This window comes from Megalobrama amblycephala, linkage group LG4, assembly GCF_018812025.1.
Source record: "Megalobrama amblycephala isolate DHTTF-2021 linkage group LG4, ASM1881202v1, whole genome shotgun sequence".
In the NCBI taxonomy this organism is placed as follows: domain Eukaryota; kingdom Metazoa; phylum Chordata; class Actinopteri; order Cypriniformes; family Xenocyprididae; genus Megalobrama; species Megalobrama amblycephala.
In genome coordinates this window covers 9,263,854-9,283,129 of record NC_063047.1, presented here as the reverse complement: position 1 = coordinate 9,283,129, position 19,276 = coordinate 9,263,854, and the positions used below count along the sequence as shown (strand labels likewise).

Sequence of the window (19,276 nt, the reverse complement as noted above, 5' to 3'; positions counted from 1 at the left end):
GCAGCTCACTGGTTTTAAAGCAACATGGACCTACAGGTGGGCGGGGCTAATCGTAACAATTATGACGTCATGGCAACTGGCTCCCACTACACACAACCCATTAAACACGTTTTTATCATCTAGGTTAGACTGCTTTAAACCCCGTCGAGCAGCTGTAAGTCTGAAGGAGGGCGGTTTCTCTGTATTTGAGGATTGTCGGGTTGAGTGACGGTAAATGGACTCATCCAAGAAGCGCAAGCGATGCCACCGGTTCGTCTCTCACTAGAACTTATTTGGGGTTTGTAGTCGATTTTATTTGATCGCTGAGCAATCAATAAGCAACAGCGGAGGTGAAGACGCCGGGGTGCTTTTTGCTGTGAGTAAGCGATTGATTGTTTAATTTTTTTTAACCGGGTGCTAGGACGTTAGACACAACCTTGATTATTTTCCTACTAATTTTATGTATGCGAAGTTATTATAAACTAGGCTACACGTGCAAATTTTATGTATAAAACATTTCTGCTTGTTAACAACCGCATCTTGCTCCATGCATCCACCCACTCATCCGTCTGTCATTTTTATGTTCTCATTTACAATTTTGACTGATATGATGCGACAACTATGTGCACCAAATAGGCTATATGTACTATTTCAGAGCTCTCTCTCATTGTGCAATGTGATTTTACACTTTATCAGAGTTTGTTGCATTTAAAATGTCATGTCGGTTCAATGTGCTGTTTCTAAGTCCTTGCTGATTCTGTTACATTTCTGTGTTTTGTGTCTCTGTTCATTTGCTTCTATGTGTGTCCTTTTTCTTATAGCTTCTGTCATACTTCCCAGCTTGTCTGTGTTTTGAGCTCAGGCGGACCGCCTCTCCACCCACCTCAAGATGCACATGAATAGCTTATTAAACCAGTGCAGTAAGTAACAATGCTTAGGAATGAATCAATATTTTGAGAAAAATACTGTACATGTAACATCTAGTTGAAACATGACATGCTGCTACTGTGTACACCTGCATTGTGTCATGAAGAACAGGTTTTCTAGCTTAAGTGATATTAGAATCAACTCCGAGATGTCTGGCTCATTAGAGAAGGTCTGATAATCTGCACTTGACCTTTCTCATCTCAGTATGGCTGGGAATAAGTTAGTGGATTCACAATGAGAATGACATGAAGAGAATCCTTTAAAATAGATGTTCACAGATCATTGCTCTACCGCAGAGATGAAATCTTGAACTTGTGGCCATGTCAGTGTCCCGTTACTCAGTGTCTCATACAAGGCCGCTGTTTGTGTGTGTGTGTGTGTGTGTGTGTGTGTGTGTGTGTATATATACACCACCATAAGGGACCTAACTTTTAAAATATTTGTTTTAATATATATATGTATATGTATGTATGTGTGTGTATATATATATATATATATATATATATATATATATATATATATATGTGTGTGTGTGTGTATATGTATGGTTAAAATATAGTTACTGTCTTTGGTATTATGTTGTCTCCTTGTGTGTTGTACTCCACTATTTTTCATTTTTGAGTTTATATCTTTCAGTCTGTGCCCTACTGTTGACATAGCAGAAGCAGATCCTCCCTGCCCTTTGGTGTGAGACAGGAAAACATAGCTTTCCTCCCTCCAGCTCCTTCCAAAAGTACACTGCCCAGTCCTGTCTCTCTCATATAAAACAGCAAAGCAATGTTCTAACTAAAATGTTCTAAAAAATAATATCCTCAAAACTACTTCCTTCTATTTCCACACTGTCTTGCTTGTCTTTTCTATTTGACAAGTGCAGCATAGATGTATGTAGATGTTGAAATGGGATGCTGTAAGAGTCAGAAGTCAAAGTTGAGGGTAGACTAACAAAAAGAAGCAAACCTCAGAAGATAAGATGATTCAAGGAAGTGCGTGATGTTTGTTGATCGAACCTTGAGATGTGCTTGGAAACAAGTAGCATATATTACATAAGAATTATCTGTGATTAATGACTGAATCCTTCTGATTAAATCAAACTGGTGCTCGCGCAACCGGATATACAAAGGATGAAGGATGATATGTAGTATTCAAACAACAGCAATTACAAATATATTATATATTATTGTTCAAATGTTTGGGGTCAGTAAATTGTTGATTTTTTTTATTTTTTATTATTTTATTTTTATTTTTTTGAAAGAAATAATTTTATTCAGGTAGGACACACTAAATTGATAAAAATTGAGAGTTAAAGACTTTTACTCTGTAACAAAAAAAAAATATTTGATATAAATTAAGTTCTTTTGAACTTTCTATTTATCAAATAATCTGAAAAAAAAAAGGATTTCCTCAAAAGGTTTCCTCAAAAATATTAAGCATCACAACTGTTTTCAACATTAATAATAAAAATAAATATTTCTTGAGCACCAAATCAGAATATTAGAATTATTTCTGAAGGATCACGTGACACTAAGGGTGGATAGTGGCTGCTGAAAATTCAGCTTTGCCATCACAGGAAAATATTTAAAATATTTACAGTTAAATTGTAATAATATTTCACAATGTTGTGTTTTTATTAATATCATTATTAATATTATTATTTTATCAAATAAGCTTTGGTGAGCGAGCATAAGAGTTTTCTTTTAAAAACAAAACATTTATTTGCCAACCTCAAACTTTTGAACAATAGTGTAGGTATGATAGGATTCAGAATATCTAATATCTAGTTATTTAGGCCTAGTTTTTTTTTTTTTTTTTAGTTTTTTTGCACAGAAGCCGAGCCTTTCTATGCTTTAGCTTATATACTGTGTATCTCTGATACTGTATATGAGTTCAGCAGATATACATTTCACTGGATCACAGCACTGTTTACAAGTGCAACTTATTAGGCAGCAAATCATTGTGACAAAGCAGTTTCTGTTCAGAGTCATTACTAGGAAACTAGATTTCTCTTGCTGTTCATTTGATTGATTTTTCCCAGACAGGTGGGCTCCAGTCTTAACAAAATCTTTACAACTAGTCATCACACCTAATTGCTTATAAAACAGAGTTTGTGCATGCACAAATATGAGTTTGATCAATTTAATATGCTGCGTTTGGACATGCAGAAAAAAACAGACAGACAGAGATGGAAAATAGAAAGACATCAGTAAGACTTTTGACATTTTTGATGTTTGGTATGCCACTGTGCTGAATGTTGTTTTGTGTAGAGAAAGAGAGTGGGAGAGAATGTGAGGGGGAGATCTCTGGAGTGATGCCAAAGCTCTCTCTTCTCCAACAGATCCAGTCTGGAACAGACTACAGCTACTGCCCCTGCAGTTCACACCAATCCCAGCAGCCACATGAGAAACCGTGTGCGGAGAGAGGGAGAGCTTGTCGTGATGTGGATAAAAAGAATGCAAAAAAACCAAAAACAAATGCATGGCATGTTGTGCGTAGATGCTTATTATGGTGCTGGTGGAAGCGGTTTACTTGGTGTGAATTTCATGACTTGATCATGCGACCTCCTCTCATGTTCTTATCACGGTCTCATCTCTGTTCTGGTCTGGAGTTTTCTGACCATGTTCAGGACTTTGTATCATCCCATTTCTCATGTTACTGCTGTTTCTGGCCTTTTCTTACCGCATATTCTATCCTCAAATTTTTTTTTTTAATAAATATTTTAAAAGTAATGTCAGATTTGTTAACTAAAATTTAAAGATAGTTTTTGTTAATTGAACTATAGCTGAAATAAAATAATATATAAATATAAGATGAAAACCTAAACAAAAATAATAAATGTTCCCTTGGCAACTAACTGAAACAACATCATTTTAAGTATTAAATTACTAAAACTAAGACTGAAATAAAAAAAGATTATTTTTTTAAAAAATACTATAAGGTATTTAAATAATACTTAAAAACACTGGAATGAGATCACAAATATTTTTATTAATCCAATATCTGACTAATTAAGAAATCTAACTGCATGCAAAGTGATACTAACATCTAAATTCCGACATGTGCATTTTTTTTCCCCCTTTCAAAGTTGAAAACACACCGCATGCTTCCTGTTCTGGTGTTGATCAGACAAACAACTATGTTCACCTGATGCCAACAGTAGATCTGTTTTAATGTTTTCTAAGAGATATGAATTATTTTGTAAAATTATTTTTAAAATTAGATATACTTTATAATATTTCAAATTTCCATTGCCCTTTACAGTTTCTACTTTACTAATTTCGACATATGTTAGTTCTGCATGCTGAAGCATCAGTCTTCCTGTAAAAACCTAAGTTGAGGGTCGATTTCCTCTCGTGTGCATGTGAAGTCAGGTTGCGGGACTCATGACGGCATCCTCTGACGTGCTGCATACTGTGTAAACTTTGAGTCAATGCCTCCTTTTGACCCGCATATTTCGGAAACCCTGAGTCTCCTGTATGAGGGCAGACGTTAGCTGCCACTTAGATAGCGGCTGTTTCCTTCCAGAGTAAATGGGAGTTTGAATCCACTTCCTTTGGTGAATTTTATCACTGCAGCGTTAACTTGTAGTTTGTCTAAATGCAAATAAGCTTGCATGCTTGAACTTCAGTTGAGATGTCAGCTCTGTTATAAATGTAGTCTGTAGTAGGATAATGCTTCAACTTGCACCTTGGTGCAATATCATGCCTTCCACCAGAAGTTATGTTTATATATTTATTTATTTATTTATTTTCAAAATGTATCATGTACTCAAGCTTCAATGGAGGTCTAATGTCAAAAAGTAGAGAGTCAGTAAGCATGCACAAAAGCTTTAGATGAACCTCCAAAAGTCTGAAGTCACTCTTGGAGTCTTTTATTTATTATTCTGGCATTAAAATGCAGAAAACAGTGGATGAAAGAGACTTTGAGTTAAACAGACAGTCAGAGACTAGTTAGGATTGCACTCTAAGCATTTTGTTTTTTAGTGAGGCTGTAAAACTGAAAGGGCTGTGATTGTGCGTCTGCTGCTGGAAACACAAAGACTGCATGTGTGCGCTGTACCCTTGATGAATACTGCTAGATGATTCCCGCTTAAGTGACAAAGCCCGACGGGTTGTGTAAGCGTGCCACTCCGTGCTGTTCCCCGGCAGCATCATTGGGCTGTGATGACACTCCCCGTTGACTTCAGCGCCCCACTTTATTCTCAGTGTCTCCCCAACATGGAAATACTGATGCATTAAGTTGCAAACACAGGTCTAGACCACAGGAACCAAGAGTGAACTGACACTACAACCTAGTGCTGTTGATTGGGTTTTTAGATATTACAGGTAACATACCAAATCAAGTTGAAGAACTTTTTACTAGAATTATGCTGTATGATCTGTTTTTCTTCATTATATATTTTCCCGGAATTTGCTCAACCTCTCAAGAAAACCACAGTAATGTGTGACCATGTCTGTTTCATGTTGCAAATATCCTGTGTGAGGGTAGATTCAGACTACAGTATACAATAAATAAGTCTCCTATATGAGCTTCAAGGCTGCATTTATTTAAAAACAGTGATATTGTGAAATTGTTTTCTATTTTCTATTTTCTGAGTTTTCAGCCATTACTCCAGTCTTCAGTGTTACATGTTACATTCAAAAATCATTCTAATATGCTAATTTGGTGCTCCAGAAACATTTTTTATTATTGCAGTTGTGCTGCTAAATATTTTTGGGGAAATTGCTATTTTTTTATTTTTTTTTTTCCAGGATTCTTTGATGAATAGAGTTCAAACAAACAGCAATTATTTGAAATAGTAACATTATGTCTTTACTTTTGATCAATTTATTGCATCCTTGCCGATGAAAGTATTAATTTCACTGATATCACTGACCCCATTTTGAACGGTAGTACATTTCATTGTTTAAAAGCCTGTTAGCATTTAAAGGCTGTTAAAGTGAAAATTAAAATTCTGTCATTTATTCGCCTTCAAGTTGTTCTAAACCTTTGCTCAGTTTACCTGTAGCATTTCTCTTTTACATACACTGTCATTGTGCTCCAAAAAGGTCATGAAGCACAGTATATCATTTTTGGTCACACTGTATGCTTTCACTCTATGGAAAAGATCCAACTGAACATTCTTCTAAATATCTCTTTTTCCATTTTACGGATGAAAGAAAGTCATACGAGTTTGAAATTACAAGAAGATGAGTAAATCATGAATCATGACAGAATTTTCACTTTTGTGTGAAATGACCTTTTAAATGTATCTAAATGAGTCTTAACAGTAAACTGCAGTCTTGCGCTTTAATTGTTTGTGAGTTGTTGATGTCTCGTGTTTTTCAATGAAGAACAGTCCGTCTTTCACCTGCATGAATCTTTCTCTGTATGCAGTCCACGGCTATTTTTAAGACATCGTTATTCTGTCAGTTTTATACCCTGCTGCAGCAGATGAGAGCCTTCCTACTCAATGAGCTAATCAAGTACTTACTGTATGAGCTTCAAACCAGAGCTTCACTTTCATCCATTAACATGCACTGCTTCCTTTAGAAACCAGCTACTGATTTTTTTTTGGGCACTTTGCGCTAGATAAATATTTTAAAAATAGTTATTTTATTACACGTTTTTTTTTGTAAAATGTTAGACTTTTTTAACATTGTATTCTAATGCTGAATTGCTTTTAAGCGCTCCTTGTAGAAAGCTTTGGTGTTTCTCTCAACACTTTCTGTGTGTGTTCGGTTCTCAGCGGAGATCGCCAGGATGTGTGAGGTGGACGTTTCGTCTGAGCCCACCAGCCCGACGCTGTATAGAGAGTCTTCTGATACATACTGCCATGTGGACCGCTGGCAGAAGCTACGCACAGCCGTCCGCAAGCTAGAATTCTGGGAAAACTTTACACATGAGCTGGTTGGCAGTGGCTTCTTCTCAAAGGTTTACAAGGTAACACTCAACTTATCTTGAATCTGATGACATGAATCTGTCTGTGATTTAATAATATATTTAGGCAGATTTGTCTCCTTTAAACGCATTGTCTGTTGAGAATTTTTCGCAGCAAATAAAGCAGTGTACAATTTGACTACTTGCATATTGATTTATTTTGTAACTCATTTTTTACTGAATCAAAAGTTTAATAGTGAAGTCCATCATGCAACAAGAATGAAGAAGAGTGATAAATTCATTCTAAATGGAAATGACGTGATCATCCTATTGTACTGCAGAAGTTCTCCTGGTGTGTGGTATATGTGTGTATATCTTAATGGCACTCATACAGTGCAGTATTGTAGCCCTACTAATTAGGACATATTTGTCAGCTAAGCCCAGTTTGAGGTGACCCTCATGCCCGAGTACACCATAACCATTAATGGGTTCCCGATGAGTCCCTGCTGAGTAAATTACATAAGCGATGATTACACAGCTCAACTGTCCCAGCAGTTCTGTCCTGAGAGAAAGGAATGTTTTAATACCTATTTAGGATTCATTCCCTTCCTCTCTCTGTTTTTCATTTTATTGTCATTTTACTTCATTTATTTTCAGGTGATCCACAACACCTCACGGAAGGTGATGGTAGTGAAGATCTATAAGAATGATGTTGATCAGGACAGCATTGTAAGAGAAATCAGCCTTCTGCAGAAACTCTCACACCCCAACATAGTGAGGTATGTTTTATTAATGCTATTATAACTATAATGAATATAATAACGTGCCATGTACTGTAACTCATTTATTTATTCATTAGTTATCTTTTTTTTATTATATTAAGTATAAGTATCACATATAACTCTATAGCATATAGCTCATCTAAATACCTAATAGACCTTAGTCAGGTTAGACGCCATATTGAATTTAACACAGATGAAAACGAGGCTGTGAGGAATAGACGTACAGTCTTTACAATGGCCTTCACTGTATAAATGTCCTAGATCACATAATTTCCACAATTCGCAACTTTGGGAAAGATGTTTTGTCAGCTGAATGATTGGATTGTTAAACAACCGTACAATCCATTGAATGCACTGTACTTCAATCCCTCAGTCTCGTTTTCATTCCTGCAAAAAATTAAATATGGTACTACCCTGACTAAGGTCTGTTGATATTCGGGCATATAAATATATGCTTTCTATTCTCATTATATAAGTACAAAAGTTTGGACCAGTGGTCTCAAACTCAGTTTACCTGGGGGCCGCTGGAGGTAGAGTCTGGGTCAGGCTGGGCCGCATCAAGTATTCCACAAAAAAAGGAGCACAACTGATCCAATCATCCCAATCTTTATTATTAACAGTTCTTCAACATTAATGTTTCTTCCAAACATTTTTTCATAACAAATCAATGCATTTTTAAAGATATTGTGAGACATTGTGAGTATGAGTTCATTTAATAATTTAATTAGAATTGTTTTCACACCTGTCATAGTCAAAGTCATAGTTAAAATATTTATTTTTTTAAAGAGCCATTTGTGAGCTAAAAAAAAAGAGCCGGAATGTACCAAAGTCCCTTTAAGACAAGTCATTTCACTCGGCGGCCATCTTTGAAACGCCTCTCGGGCATCATGCAATCTGTGCATGCAATCTCTTTGAATGGGGAAACATCAAATTCTCCAAAACTGTTTGCCAACCTTACGATTAAATTTCATATTTGAAATCACCAATGAAATCTAACAACAACCGGCTCATAAATTTAGTTTCTAAACGCTCAAATCATGACAAAAAAAAAACAGGCTGGATCAAGCTAATGCGCATGCGCAGACCTAAATGCGCGTCTCTTCGGAGGCGCGCGTCTGACTGTTTCTATAGAAACCGGTGATTCTAACGGCCGCTGAAGTGACGCGATGACTTTACCAGTCGGCGATTGGCTCTTATTTAGAAGGCGGGACTTATTCCACCATATTGCGCGTTACACTTTCTCCCATTCAAAACAATACGAGTGACACGTCTTGTTATTCTATAGACCTTATTTACCAGAGAAAGAAGCGCGCCGCCATCTTTATAAAATTGTCTTTGAACTTCCGTTTTGCGGTAGCTCTGTACATTTCTATGGCATCGCTGTCAAAGAATAATTAGTTGGTTAAGTGGATTTACTTATTGTAGAGATAATGAAAGTTATCATGAGCATTGTTATGTTTAAAGCATATGTCTTAACAAATGTCAGTAGATCGGGAAGATTTTAAAACGAGCAGCTCATTCATAAATGTAAGATCGCTCTGGAAATACAAACCGGAAGTCAAAAGTAGTGATGTGTCGTTCTTGAACGATTCGTTCATTTTGAACGAATCTTTAATGTGACTCGGGAAGAACGAGTCGTCTCGGGAGGTGATTCGTTCAGTCGCGCATGTGCAATATTTTACAGGTTCTGTACTGCTAGAAGTAGTTCACCTGATGATTCAATTGATTAGTTCATTTCATGAGTCTTTCGGGTTTTGAGTCGTTCCTTAATCACGTGACAGACCCATACACTACCAATGCATTCTGAGCCGGAAAGAGAATTGATTAGTTCTTTTTATGAGTCTTTCGGGTTTTTGAGTCGTTCCTTAATCACGTGACAGACCCATACACTAAGCCAATGCATTCTGAGCCGGAAAGAGAATTGATTAGTTCTTTTTATGAGTCTTTCGGGTTTTTGAGTCGTTCCTTAATCACGTGACATACCCATACACTATGCTGTGTGACCCAAGCACATTATATTTATTAGTAAATAACGTTAACTCTCCAGTTTTGTTTGAGTTTGTGTTACAACTGTTAAAGCTAAAGTTATCATAACCTTGATGTTTTAAACTAACATTAATAATTCAAATTCAAAATGTTATTTGCTTTTAATTTATGTCATTATGTCCTTTTTGAGCAATCTTCTTATATTAGATCAATATGTCTGCCTAGGAAAAGCAATTATTATAACAGCAAACTCAAAATTGGAGTAAAAATGAACAAACTAGGCTATAAATACTTTGTATTGTAGGCTTGGATTATTATATTATTATATAGCCTAGTGTTTATTTACAGATAGACAGTCAAAAAGATAAATTAATCAATATTTTATTTATAACAGGGCTTTATTTATTTATAATAACACACCACAGATCCTCAAGAAACAGTAACAAAAACAGTGACAGAAATGTCAGAAATAGCATATGGGTCTGTTACGTGATTAAGGAACGACTCAAAACCCGAAAGACTCATGAAGAGAACTAATCAATTCTCTTTCCGCCTCAGAATGCATTGGCGTAGTGTATGGGTCTGTCATGTTTAAGGAACGACTCAAAAACCCGAAAGACTCATGAAATGAACTAATCAATTCTCTTACCGGCTCAGACTGCATTGGTTTAGCATGGGACTGCCTGTCACGTCATTAAGGAATGACTTAAACCCGACTTGTCAGACAAGAGGTGAGGTGAGCTTAATCAGCTTGTCATAAACTGAAGACCCAGGTAATGAATTAATCATTTCTGAATCTTATAGCATTGTAGTTTTGTATTGTTTGTAGTGGGATCAACGTTTGCATAAGTAGTAGATGTGTTGGGGAAGTAACACGTAACATTTTAATTACATTTTGCTAAAATGAACTAAATTAACGAAATGACTCGAAAAAAGATTCGTTCATTTTGTTGAACGAGACTCAAAAGTCCGAGTCAGTAAAATGATCCGAACTTCCCATCACTAGTCAAAAGACAACGAGCGCAACGCTGAAAAGGGGCGGGGCTACATTAGTAGGTCTTTGAATGTACTTCGCGGTTGGCTTGACAACCGTTGACAACAAACGCCGCCGAAAGCTGTCACGAGATCTACGGTAGCCCATAAGTGATAACAAAATAAAGCAAAAGTGCGGCGAGCGCGGCATATGCAACAACTCATCAAAAAGGTGCGTTTCAGAATAACTCGCGGGCTGCTCTAAACACTAAACTTTGATGTCAAGTGAGGGGCCACAAAATATCATCCGGGCCGCGAGTTTGAGACCCCTGGTTTGGACACTGAACTTATTGTATTTTATCTTAAAACCTTTTAATCTAAGGCATTTTGCTTTAAGGTTTGTAATTAATTAATTAAATTGACCCAGAATTGTCTAATGAGTTTAAAATGCATCACAGGATGCACCTCATGAAGCCGGTTAGTGTGCAGTGCTGTAATCTAGACAAATGAGGGCTACTATGAAGAAGCTAAAAGATAAAATAGTTTTGATTTGTGTTTTGGCCATTTCCATAATTCCATTAGTGTTATTTCAGTGTTCTTTTGTTTGTTTGTTTTGCCTTTACTATTATTCTGAAATTGTTGAGTAGGTGTTTCCAAACCTTTAACTGGTAATGTATGTGTACATACATTGTCATTAAAGCACAAGATATTACACAAGATTTTGAAGAATTCTGATAACCCTGTTACAGGTTACAAGTCACGCCAAGCCCTGTCCAGCACAGCTCTTTTATACTGCTATTAATCTTGCACTATGACGTTTGTTTGTCTAAGCAATCTCAGAATGGCTTTTTTTCCAGTGCGTTATGGAAGGACAAAGCCATATTCGAAACGTCTGGAAAGTTGAGATAAATTAACACTGCGCAGTTACTGCCAGCTGTCTTCACTTCATTACAGATGACAGTCATGTTGACCAATGAACAGAACTGTTGAATGTGACAGAAACCAAATGAGGTCACCATGACAGTGAAATATTACATTTACCCATATTCATTGCTTCACTGATTCATGGTTCTCTAATATATTAGTGATGACAAATGAAAGCTTGAACATCACTTTTTAACTCAAAGTAACTTTCCATTTATGTACAATTGTTGTGCATTTGACAGCTTTTAACTTGCTCAACATTGCAGATTTAGGGAACACGTCGTTCTGATGGCTTGTAACCTTCTTTCTAAAATCTTTTTCAGGTATCTGGGTATTTGTGTCAAAGAGGACAAGTTGTACCCAATACTAGAGGTGAGATAGCCATCTTCTCAGCCTCGAAATGAGTTAATAGTTTTTTGCAGTTTGAATTTATTTTATGCATTTTTTTTTAGCTTTAATGTCCCAAAGACATGATGCTTTAAACTGCACATGTGATTTGCAGTTGTTAATCAGGGCTCAACAATATGGATTTTTTTTCTGCCTTCTCTAGACTGCCACCATATACTTCAGAAAATATTTATTTTACATTTTAGCTATTTACTACCAATAATCAATTACATGTGCATATTTTATATATGTATTAGATACAGACAATATATGTTAGATATTGGAAAATTGATATACTGTTCATAATGCAACATTTAATTATTAAATATTAAATCAGCTGTCATTATATGAGCAGCAAAGTTCTACAAATGAAACAAATAGAGCTAAGGAGTAAAAAAATTATGAGCCTATACCAGTACTTTGTCATTTCATATTAACGTTACCTTTGTTTTAATCATTTTGTTTTACTTTACATTACACTAGCCCTAGAGACTTCCTTATAGTTGAGCCCTACAGATAAAAATAATAAAGAATAAGAGTGAAAGTGTTTGTTTTTTATTTGTTTTCTTCACTGACTGCTTCTCTTGACAGTATGTTAGTGGAGGATGTTTAGAGGAGCTGTTGGCCAGGAAAGATGTGCCTCTGTGCTGGAGAGAGAAAGTTGACCTGGCCTCTGACATCACCAGAGGGATGATTTACCTCCACTACAAGAACATCTATCACAGAGATCTGAACTCTAAGGTACAGCAGGACTCTCAATCACAGAAGTGCAGCAAAATATGGTTAATATAGAGATCCCATGAGCAATCATCAGATCTCAGAGAAGGTCTAGTCTTTACATGGAATTCTCCCCTGAGAAATACTGACATGGATGTTTGCGTGAGAGTGTCATTAGTTGCCAGGATTCACACAAGTGCTCACCAAACCTGGGGTGAAGGGCGAGGCAACAAGGCTAGTCCATTGTGATGATAATAAACTCTCCCACTCAGTCTTTCTCTCTGTCACATACACCCTCTCTCCCCAAACCTTCCCATCTCAATTGAAAATGCAAAATGCACAAACAGTGTATAGGCTCGCAGATCCCCTCCTTTTTCGTTGTTTTTTTTTTTACCCTCGTCTCATCTCATCTCTGTGCCGCTGCCTATTTGTCAGCCATTCAGATATGAACAATGAGCAAACAAAAATGCCAGCCACACGATTTACACAACTGTGACATCTAGCACGGCGGTTAGTGGGATCATCGATTGGTTTCCATTGCGCTGCAGTTGGCATTTGACCTAGAATTTGGTATGACAGTGGGAAGTTGTCAGAAAATAGAAGCTAAAGTTGACTGCTTCCCTAAAGCTGGTGTTTTTAAGAACTGTGTGGAACATTAATTTAGAGGAGGTGAAAGGGTTCAAGCTGAATGGCACAAAGTGTTACAGAGCTACAAGATTTAAATACGAGGTCAAACATTTGCATTGAGTTTCATATGCATATTTGTTAGAGATACACATATACATGTTAGATATTAAAACATTTAATATATGTTCATGTATATGAATTTAACTCTAAAATCTGTAATAGAAAGTGACTAATATATTTAAAAAAAGGTTTGTCAACAAAAAAACATAACTTTTCTAACTGCAGAATTGAGCATATACCAGTATTGTCTTTAAGACAGTAACTTTTTATTGTTTATATATAAAATATTATTAATAATAATAATAATATTTTAGGGTTTTCAAAAGTACCAACTTCGGTACCAAATCGGTACTGAAATTTTAATAATGTGATGTGATGTGATGACATAACAGCATTTCCCCCTAGCATTTTGAGTGCTTTTGAACGTATTCTTCAACACCTCTGATTGGCCGTTGTGTTCACGTGGTCAACAGATATGTCCGTGATTGACTACAATGATCAATGCTTCAAAAACACTCAACAGCGCTTCAAATGCTAGGAGGAAATGCTGGTATCATGACATTTAAAATTTCAGTACCGACTTGGTACCGAGTCGGTACTTTTGACAGCTCTACAATATATAACAATTTTATCTCTTTATTTTATTTATTTATTTATTTTTTCCCCTTTTATATTGAATCAAGCAACCTCTGTGCTCTTCTTTCAAACCCACCCATTAGATGCACAGCCAGAGGGTGTTGCAACACTTGGCATATGCATGAGTTACTGTTCTAAATTTGGATGCTTCTAGGCTCAGAGCTGTGCTTGGAGTTTTCTTAGTCCTATAATCATAGGTCAATTTTTGGGATGGAAGCTTAGCTGAGGTTTCTAATGCAATCCAGATGCAGAACTTACTGTTTTATCCATCAGCACTTTCTGCTCCAAGATTCCCACTGGTCTTATGTAATGTCTCGGTTGTACCTGGAGTCCCCTTACTCTGGTCAGCTTCAGTGTCTCCTCATTTGCCTTTCCTCTAAAATAACAGCTCATTTTTATTATACCCAAAATCATTTTTTTTAAACTGATTTTCAGACTACGTGATATGCTTGTAGCCATGACACATCATCACTAGAGACCATTCAAACTGAAAGCGAGGTTTAACATTGCATATTGGTACCTTACGGGTGTTAGAGAGATGGAGGAGAGAATTGTAGGTGGTCCAGACCCTTTGGCGAGGTACAGGGTCAGCTGAATAATTCATTAAACAGAGATGGTGATGATGAGGAACGTTTTTCATTTGAGCCTGGGAGTTTTGCCTAAGCCGCAAGGCACATTGTCTCCAAAGGCCCATTAACATGCTACAGATACTAAAGAACACAATGGCAGTAATGTATTTTATTTATGTTTTTATGTATCTTTTATCTTGTAAATGCATTTTATCTTTATTGCATTTAGATGCCATTTAGCTTATTTATTTACACAGTTTACATTCACGCTAAAAGTCCGCAGACAAGTCAGGTTCATACTTTTAGTTTGTGTTTATTTAGAAACTGTATTTTAAATGTCTTCCATCTAAAGATGTTATTTTAATTGGCATTCAGATTTTGGAAAAGCTATGTGTAAGAGTTTTTGGAGGAGATTGTAATGAATCGTGAAACTTTATGCTAGTTTTTGCTGCCCCCTTTTGGCAGTGAAGAAAAACACACTCACTTAAAATAATTCTGCAACCCAAGATGCTTGTTTAAAAATGTTGTTTTGCCTTACTATATCTGGTATATTTTATTTTAAATAATTTAATGTCAAATATGACCTCATTATTTAAAGAGAAGTTGTTAATTTACAACATGCAATTATTTATTAGATTAATATAATGCCATATACACCACTGTTTAAAAGTTTGAGATCTTTACAGAAATTAATACTTTTATTCAGCCAGGTTGCATTAAATTGATCAAAAGTGATAGTAAATATATTTATAATGTTACAAAATATTCTATTTTAAATAAATTCTGTTTTGCTTTGTTTTTTGTAATGAAAAAATATGTAAAACAATAACCGGTATTATGGTTTCCATAAAAATATTAAGCAGCACAACTGTTTCCAACTTTGATAAGAAATGTTTCTTGAGCATCAAATCAGCATATTAGAATGATTTCTGAAGGATCATGTGACACTTAAGACCGGAGTAATGTTGCTGAAAATTCAGATTTGCCATCACAGGAATAAATTACATTTTAATATATATTTAAATAGAAAACTGTTGTTTTAAATTGTAATATTTTACAATATTTACTATAGTATACTTTTACTGTATTAAATCCTAACAAATCCTACTGTATTTACAATCCTAAAAGTGAAAATAAATTAGTAGTAAAAGACTAAAAAGTGCCTGAAAACTGAAAAATACTAAAAATGTGTGTGTTTGTGTCTCCCAAAGAATTGTCTAATAAGGGTGACAGCGAGGGGCAGAGAAGCTCTGGTGACTGATTTTGGTTTGGCTCGAGAGGTAGTGGAACTTCCTGCAAAGGACAGGAAGCTTTCACTTGTGGGCTCTGCGTTCTGGATGGCCCCTGAGATGCTGCGCGGGGAGCCCTACGACCGCAAGGTGATGACTTAAAAATGCCAGAGCGAAATGTGAAATTGTTCTCTTGTGAACACAATGTTCTAAAGCATTGGTTGTTCTGACCTTCTTATTTTGCTTTATGTAACGTTAGGTGGATGTGTTCTCTTTTGGAATTGTTCTGTGTGAAATTCTGGCTAGGATCCCAGCAGACCCAGAAATCCTTCCAAGAACGCAGGTGAATATAAATAGCATTATTGAAGCAATTGAATGCCACATCCAGTATCAGAATCCAGTAAGCACATTCATTTTTTTTTTTTTTTTTTAATCAAATCTACCATCCCTGTATGCATTTGATTTTGTGCATTGCAGGATTATGGCCTGGATGTGTCGGCATTCAGGAAAATGGTCAGCGGGTGTCCTCAGCGTCTTTTGGAGCTGGCAGCCAGCTGCTGTCTGGTAAGTGAACTTGTTACCTTTTGTGTATATAAAAACGGACACATTTCCTCTATTAGTTATGCTAAAAACTAACAAACCCTGTTCCCTGGAAAAGGATGTTATGTGTGTTATTATCTGAAAGTCTGTTCTGTCTCATGCAGATAGAGGCTTTCCGAAGACCCTCTTTCACAGAGCTTCAAGATGAGTTGGGTGAAATTTCAGAGACTTTGGAGACTCCTGGCCCTGATCTCACCACAGGCTGACCTGCGGCACATCCTCTGGTAGCCCATCAGCCCTGCAAATGGACTTAGACTCTTAAGCACAATGACAAATGCAGCAGAACTGCAGATTTCTCTCTGGGCTGTTTGCATTAAAAAAGAGCAAATCAAGGAAAAGGTCACTATTTATTATGAACGTTCTGCAAGTAACAGATGGCCTACAGTTCAACTCAGCACAGCTGTACATGGTATACTATTATTATATATTGCACAGTATATACTAAGAGAAATGTTGTATCAGGTTCCAGCTAAAGTGTTTAGCTGTTTTTGCAGTGTCATTTACAAAGCTACAGATTTTCAAACAAATTGCCATTTCTGTTTTGCATATTTTTTTATATTTAAAAAACAACCCTAAATTAGGTTCCGAGGCTTAAAATAACCAATAATAAAAGGACTAATTTGAGGGTCACAAGTTTTAAATAACCAAATAATATTTTCATAGGCTTCAGTAAATCTATACATGATCCGTTTAAATTAAATTGTAGATGAGAAAGTGATTTTATAAGTATTTTGGTACCAGTTGCCCTAAAAGAAAAAAGGTGCATTTGTATTGCTGACTTATAAAGAAAGTTACATGCTTCACTATTCAAATATATCGCTTTTATAAGCAATTTATACAGAAGCAAGCACTCATCACTTGTGGTTTTTTTGCCTCCACTGTGAGCTGAGCAACTGATCTTTGGAAATTCTCCATTGAACTCACCAGCCACCACAGGATGAGGCCCATTTCCTGCCTTAAAGGACTTCTGTGTTGCTGCTCTCGTTTGGGCAGAGTGTTTGAAGAACCTTATCGTTTTTTCTTTGCAACTTCCAAACAAAGCTTGTGTTCATTTTAGTTTGCTTATTTGCCATGTGTTGTGAATTTCAGTCCTCAGAATTGTGAGATGGCACTAAGCCAGCTCCAATTAACAGTGATACCAAAGACTTGAGATTTCTCCTTAAATCAAGTCTCTGAACATAATATGGGCATATGGGCTGTAACTAAATAAGTAATATGTGATCAAATCTTTCCCTAGACCATCCAGATTGTGCACAATTAAAAAAAACAAAAACAAAAACTTGTGCATGACAAAAAGAACACACTTTGAAATTAATATACCTAACATACTTGGCACTGTTATTGTTTTGGTTCATATTTTTCTTGGTATGTGTTTTTAATATTTATATATATATATATATATATAAGTTCTGCTTAGCTGATATTTCAGTTTTTACTCATATTTTAGGTGCCCGTGATTTGCCTCTTAAACATTGTTCAAGTTAACTTTAACAAGATCTACAGTCTGTGCCTCATAAAGGAAGCTTGAGTTCTTGAGAATCTTGTGGCGAGGACCATGTCATGCTAAACTCATATCTCTGATGTCTGTATAGTCGGAATCTTTCTTGTTTTCTTGTTTTTGTAATACATGAAGCATATGTGAATGGTGTGTATTTTTCAAATAAAGCCATTGAAAATCTACTGGTCTTGTCTTATGATAAATACATAGTTCAGTCATAAAACTCTAGATGGCGCAAGCTAATGATAATTACAGCATTAACTACTTTTCACAAGCTGATTGGTCCATGTCACTTCTGCAGCCAATGAGCTTGTTGCTCACACATTTAAATTGCTGGTTACATTCACTATAGCCGTTTGCATTGCGTTTCGGTGTTCCCCTAAAACCCTTCACCTTCCCCAGCTCCACCTGTATAGATCTGCTATGGGTTATTGATATATGCTATTTGTGCAGCTGCACTATGTCTTTCTCGCAGCAGTGTATCGGCGTATGTATTGGCAGTAGCAAGTTCCTGTACTTGCTCTGCAGCAGCAGCAATAATCTACAACAGCAGCAATTCATCAGCGGCGTAGCTGATCTAGCCCACCAAGACCAGATACATTTACATTACCATGCTAAAAATCTTCAGAGAGTTGTCATGATTGAAATGTAGTCAAGTTGCACAGCAAATGCAAAAAACTTGCTATATAATTAACATCACAATTTTATAAGAGCTAATTAAACGTTTCCTTAAAGGTGCCCTAGATTATGTTTTTAAAAGATGTAATATAAGTCTAAGGTGTCCCCTGAATGTGTCTGTGAAGTTTCAGATCAAAATACCCCATAGATTTTTTTTAATTAATTTTTTTAATTGCCTATTTTGGAGCATCATTATAAACGCGCCGATTTTATGCTGCGGCCCCTTTAAATCCGTGGTCCACGCCCACAGAGCTCGCGCTTGCCTTGAACAGTGCCTTAACAAAGTTTACACAGCTAATATAACCCTCAAAATGGATCTTTACAAAGTGTTCGTCATGCATGCGGCATGCATGCGTCAGATTGTGTGAGTATTGTATACTGTTATATTGTTTACTTCTGATTTTGAATGAGTTTGATAGTGCTCCGTGGCTAACGGCTAATGCTACTTTGTTGGAGAGATTTATAAAGAATGAAGTTGTGTTTATGCATTATACAGACTGCAAGTGTTTAAAAATGAAAATAGCAATGGCTCTCTTGTCTCCGTGAATACAGTAATAACCGATGGTAACTTTAACCACATTTAACAGTACATTAGCAACATGCTAACGAAACATTTAGAAAGACAGTTTACAAATATCACTAAAAATATCATGTTATCATGGATCATGTCAGTTATTATTGCTCCATCTGCCATTTTTCGCTATTGTTCTTGCTTGCTTACCTAGTCTGATGATTTGGTTGTGCACATCCAGACGTTAATACTGGCTGCCCTTGTCTAATGCCTTTTATAATGTTGGGAACATGGGCAGGCATATGCAAATATTGGGGGGCGTACACCCCGACTGTTACGTA

General features: G+C 36.2%; 1 protein-coding gene across 2 annotated transcripts; it reads left to right on the top strand.

Moving 5' to 3' along the window:
• The first annotated feature begins 62 nt into the window (after nucleotides 1-62).
• On the top strand, nucleotides 63-17,928 carry zgc:162952 (PKc_LIMK_like_unk domain-containing protein). 2 transcript variants are annotated; one of them, XM_048187294.1, is made up of 10 exons: nucleotides 63-355; nucleotides 801-899; nucleotides 6,629-6,822; nucleotides 7,417-7,538; nucleotides 11,747-11,795; nucleotides 12,402-12,551; nucleotides 15,631-15,798; nucleotides 15,908-15,991; nucleotides 16,126-16,212; nucleotides 16,353-17,928. In XM_048187294.1, the coding sequence occupies exons 2-10, from the start codon at nucleotides 869-871 to the stop codon at nucleotides 16,452-16,454; spliced, it is 987 nt and encodes a 328-aa protein (XP_048043251.1). In that variant the 5' UTR covers nucleotides 63-355; nucleotides 801-868; the 3' UTR covers nucleotides 16,455-17,928. The 2 variants fall into 2 exon arrangements, with proteins under 2 accessions (XP_048043251.1, XP_048043252.1); XM_048187295.1 differs by lacking the exon at nucleotides 801-899 and having other exon boundaries at nucleotides 64-355.
• The last annotated feature ends 1,348 nt before the right edge of the window (nucleotides 17,929-19,276 follow it).

Coding starts and splice junctions, on each gene's coding strand:
- zgc:162952 (XM_048187294.1), top strand. CDS start 869: ATGCACATGAATAGCTTATTAAACCAGTGCA. Junction 12,552..15,630: donor ACAGAGATCTGAACTCTAAG/GTACAGCAGGAC, acceptor TGTCTCCCAAAG/AATTGTCTAATAAGGGTGAC. Junction 15,799..15,907: donor GGGAGCCCTACGACCGCAAG/GTGATGACTTAA, acceptor ATGTAACGTTAG/GTGGATGTGTTCTCTTTTGG.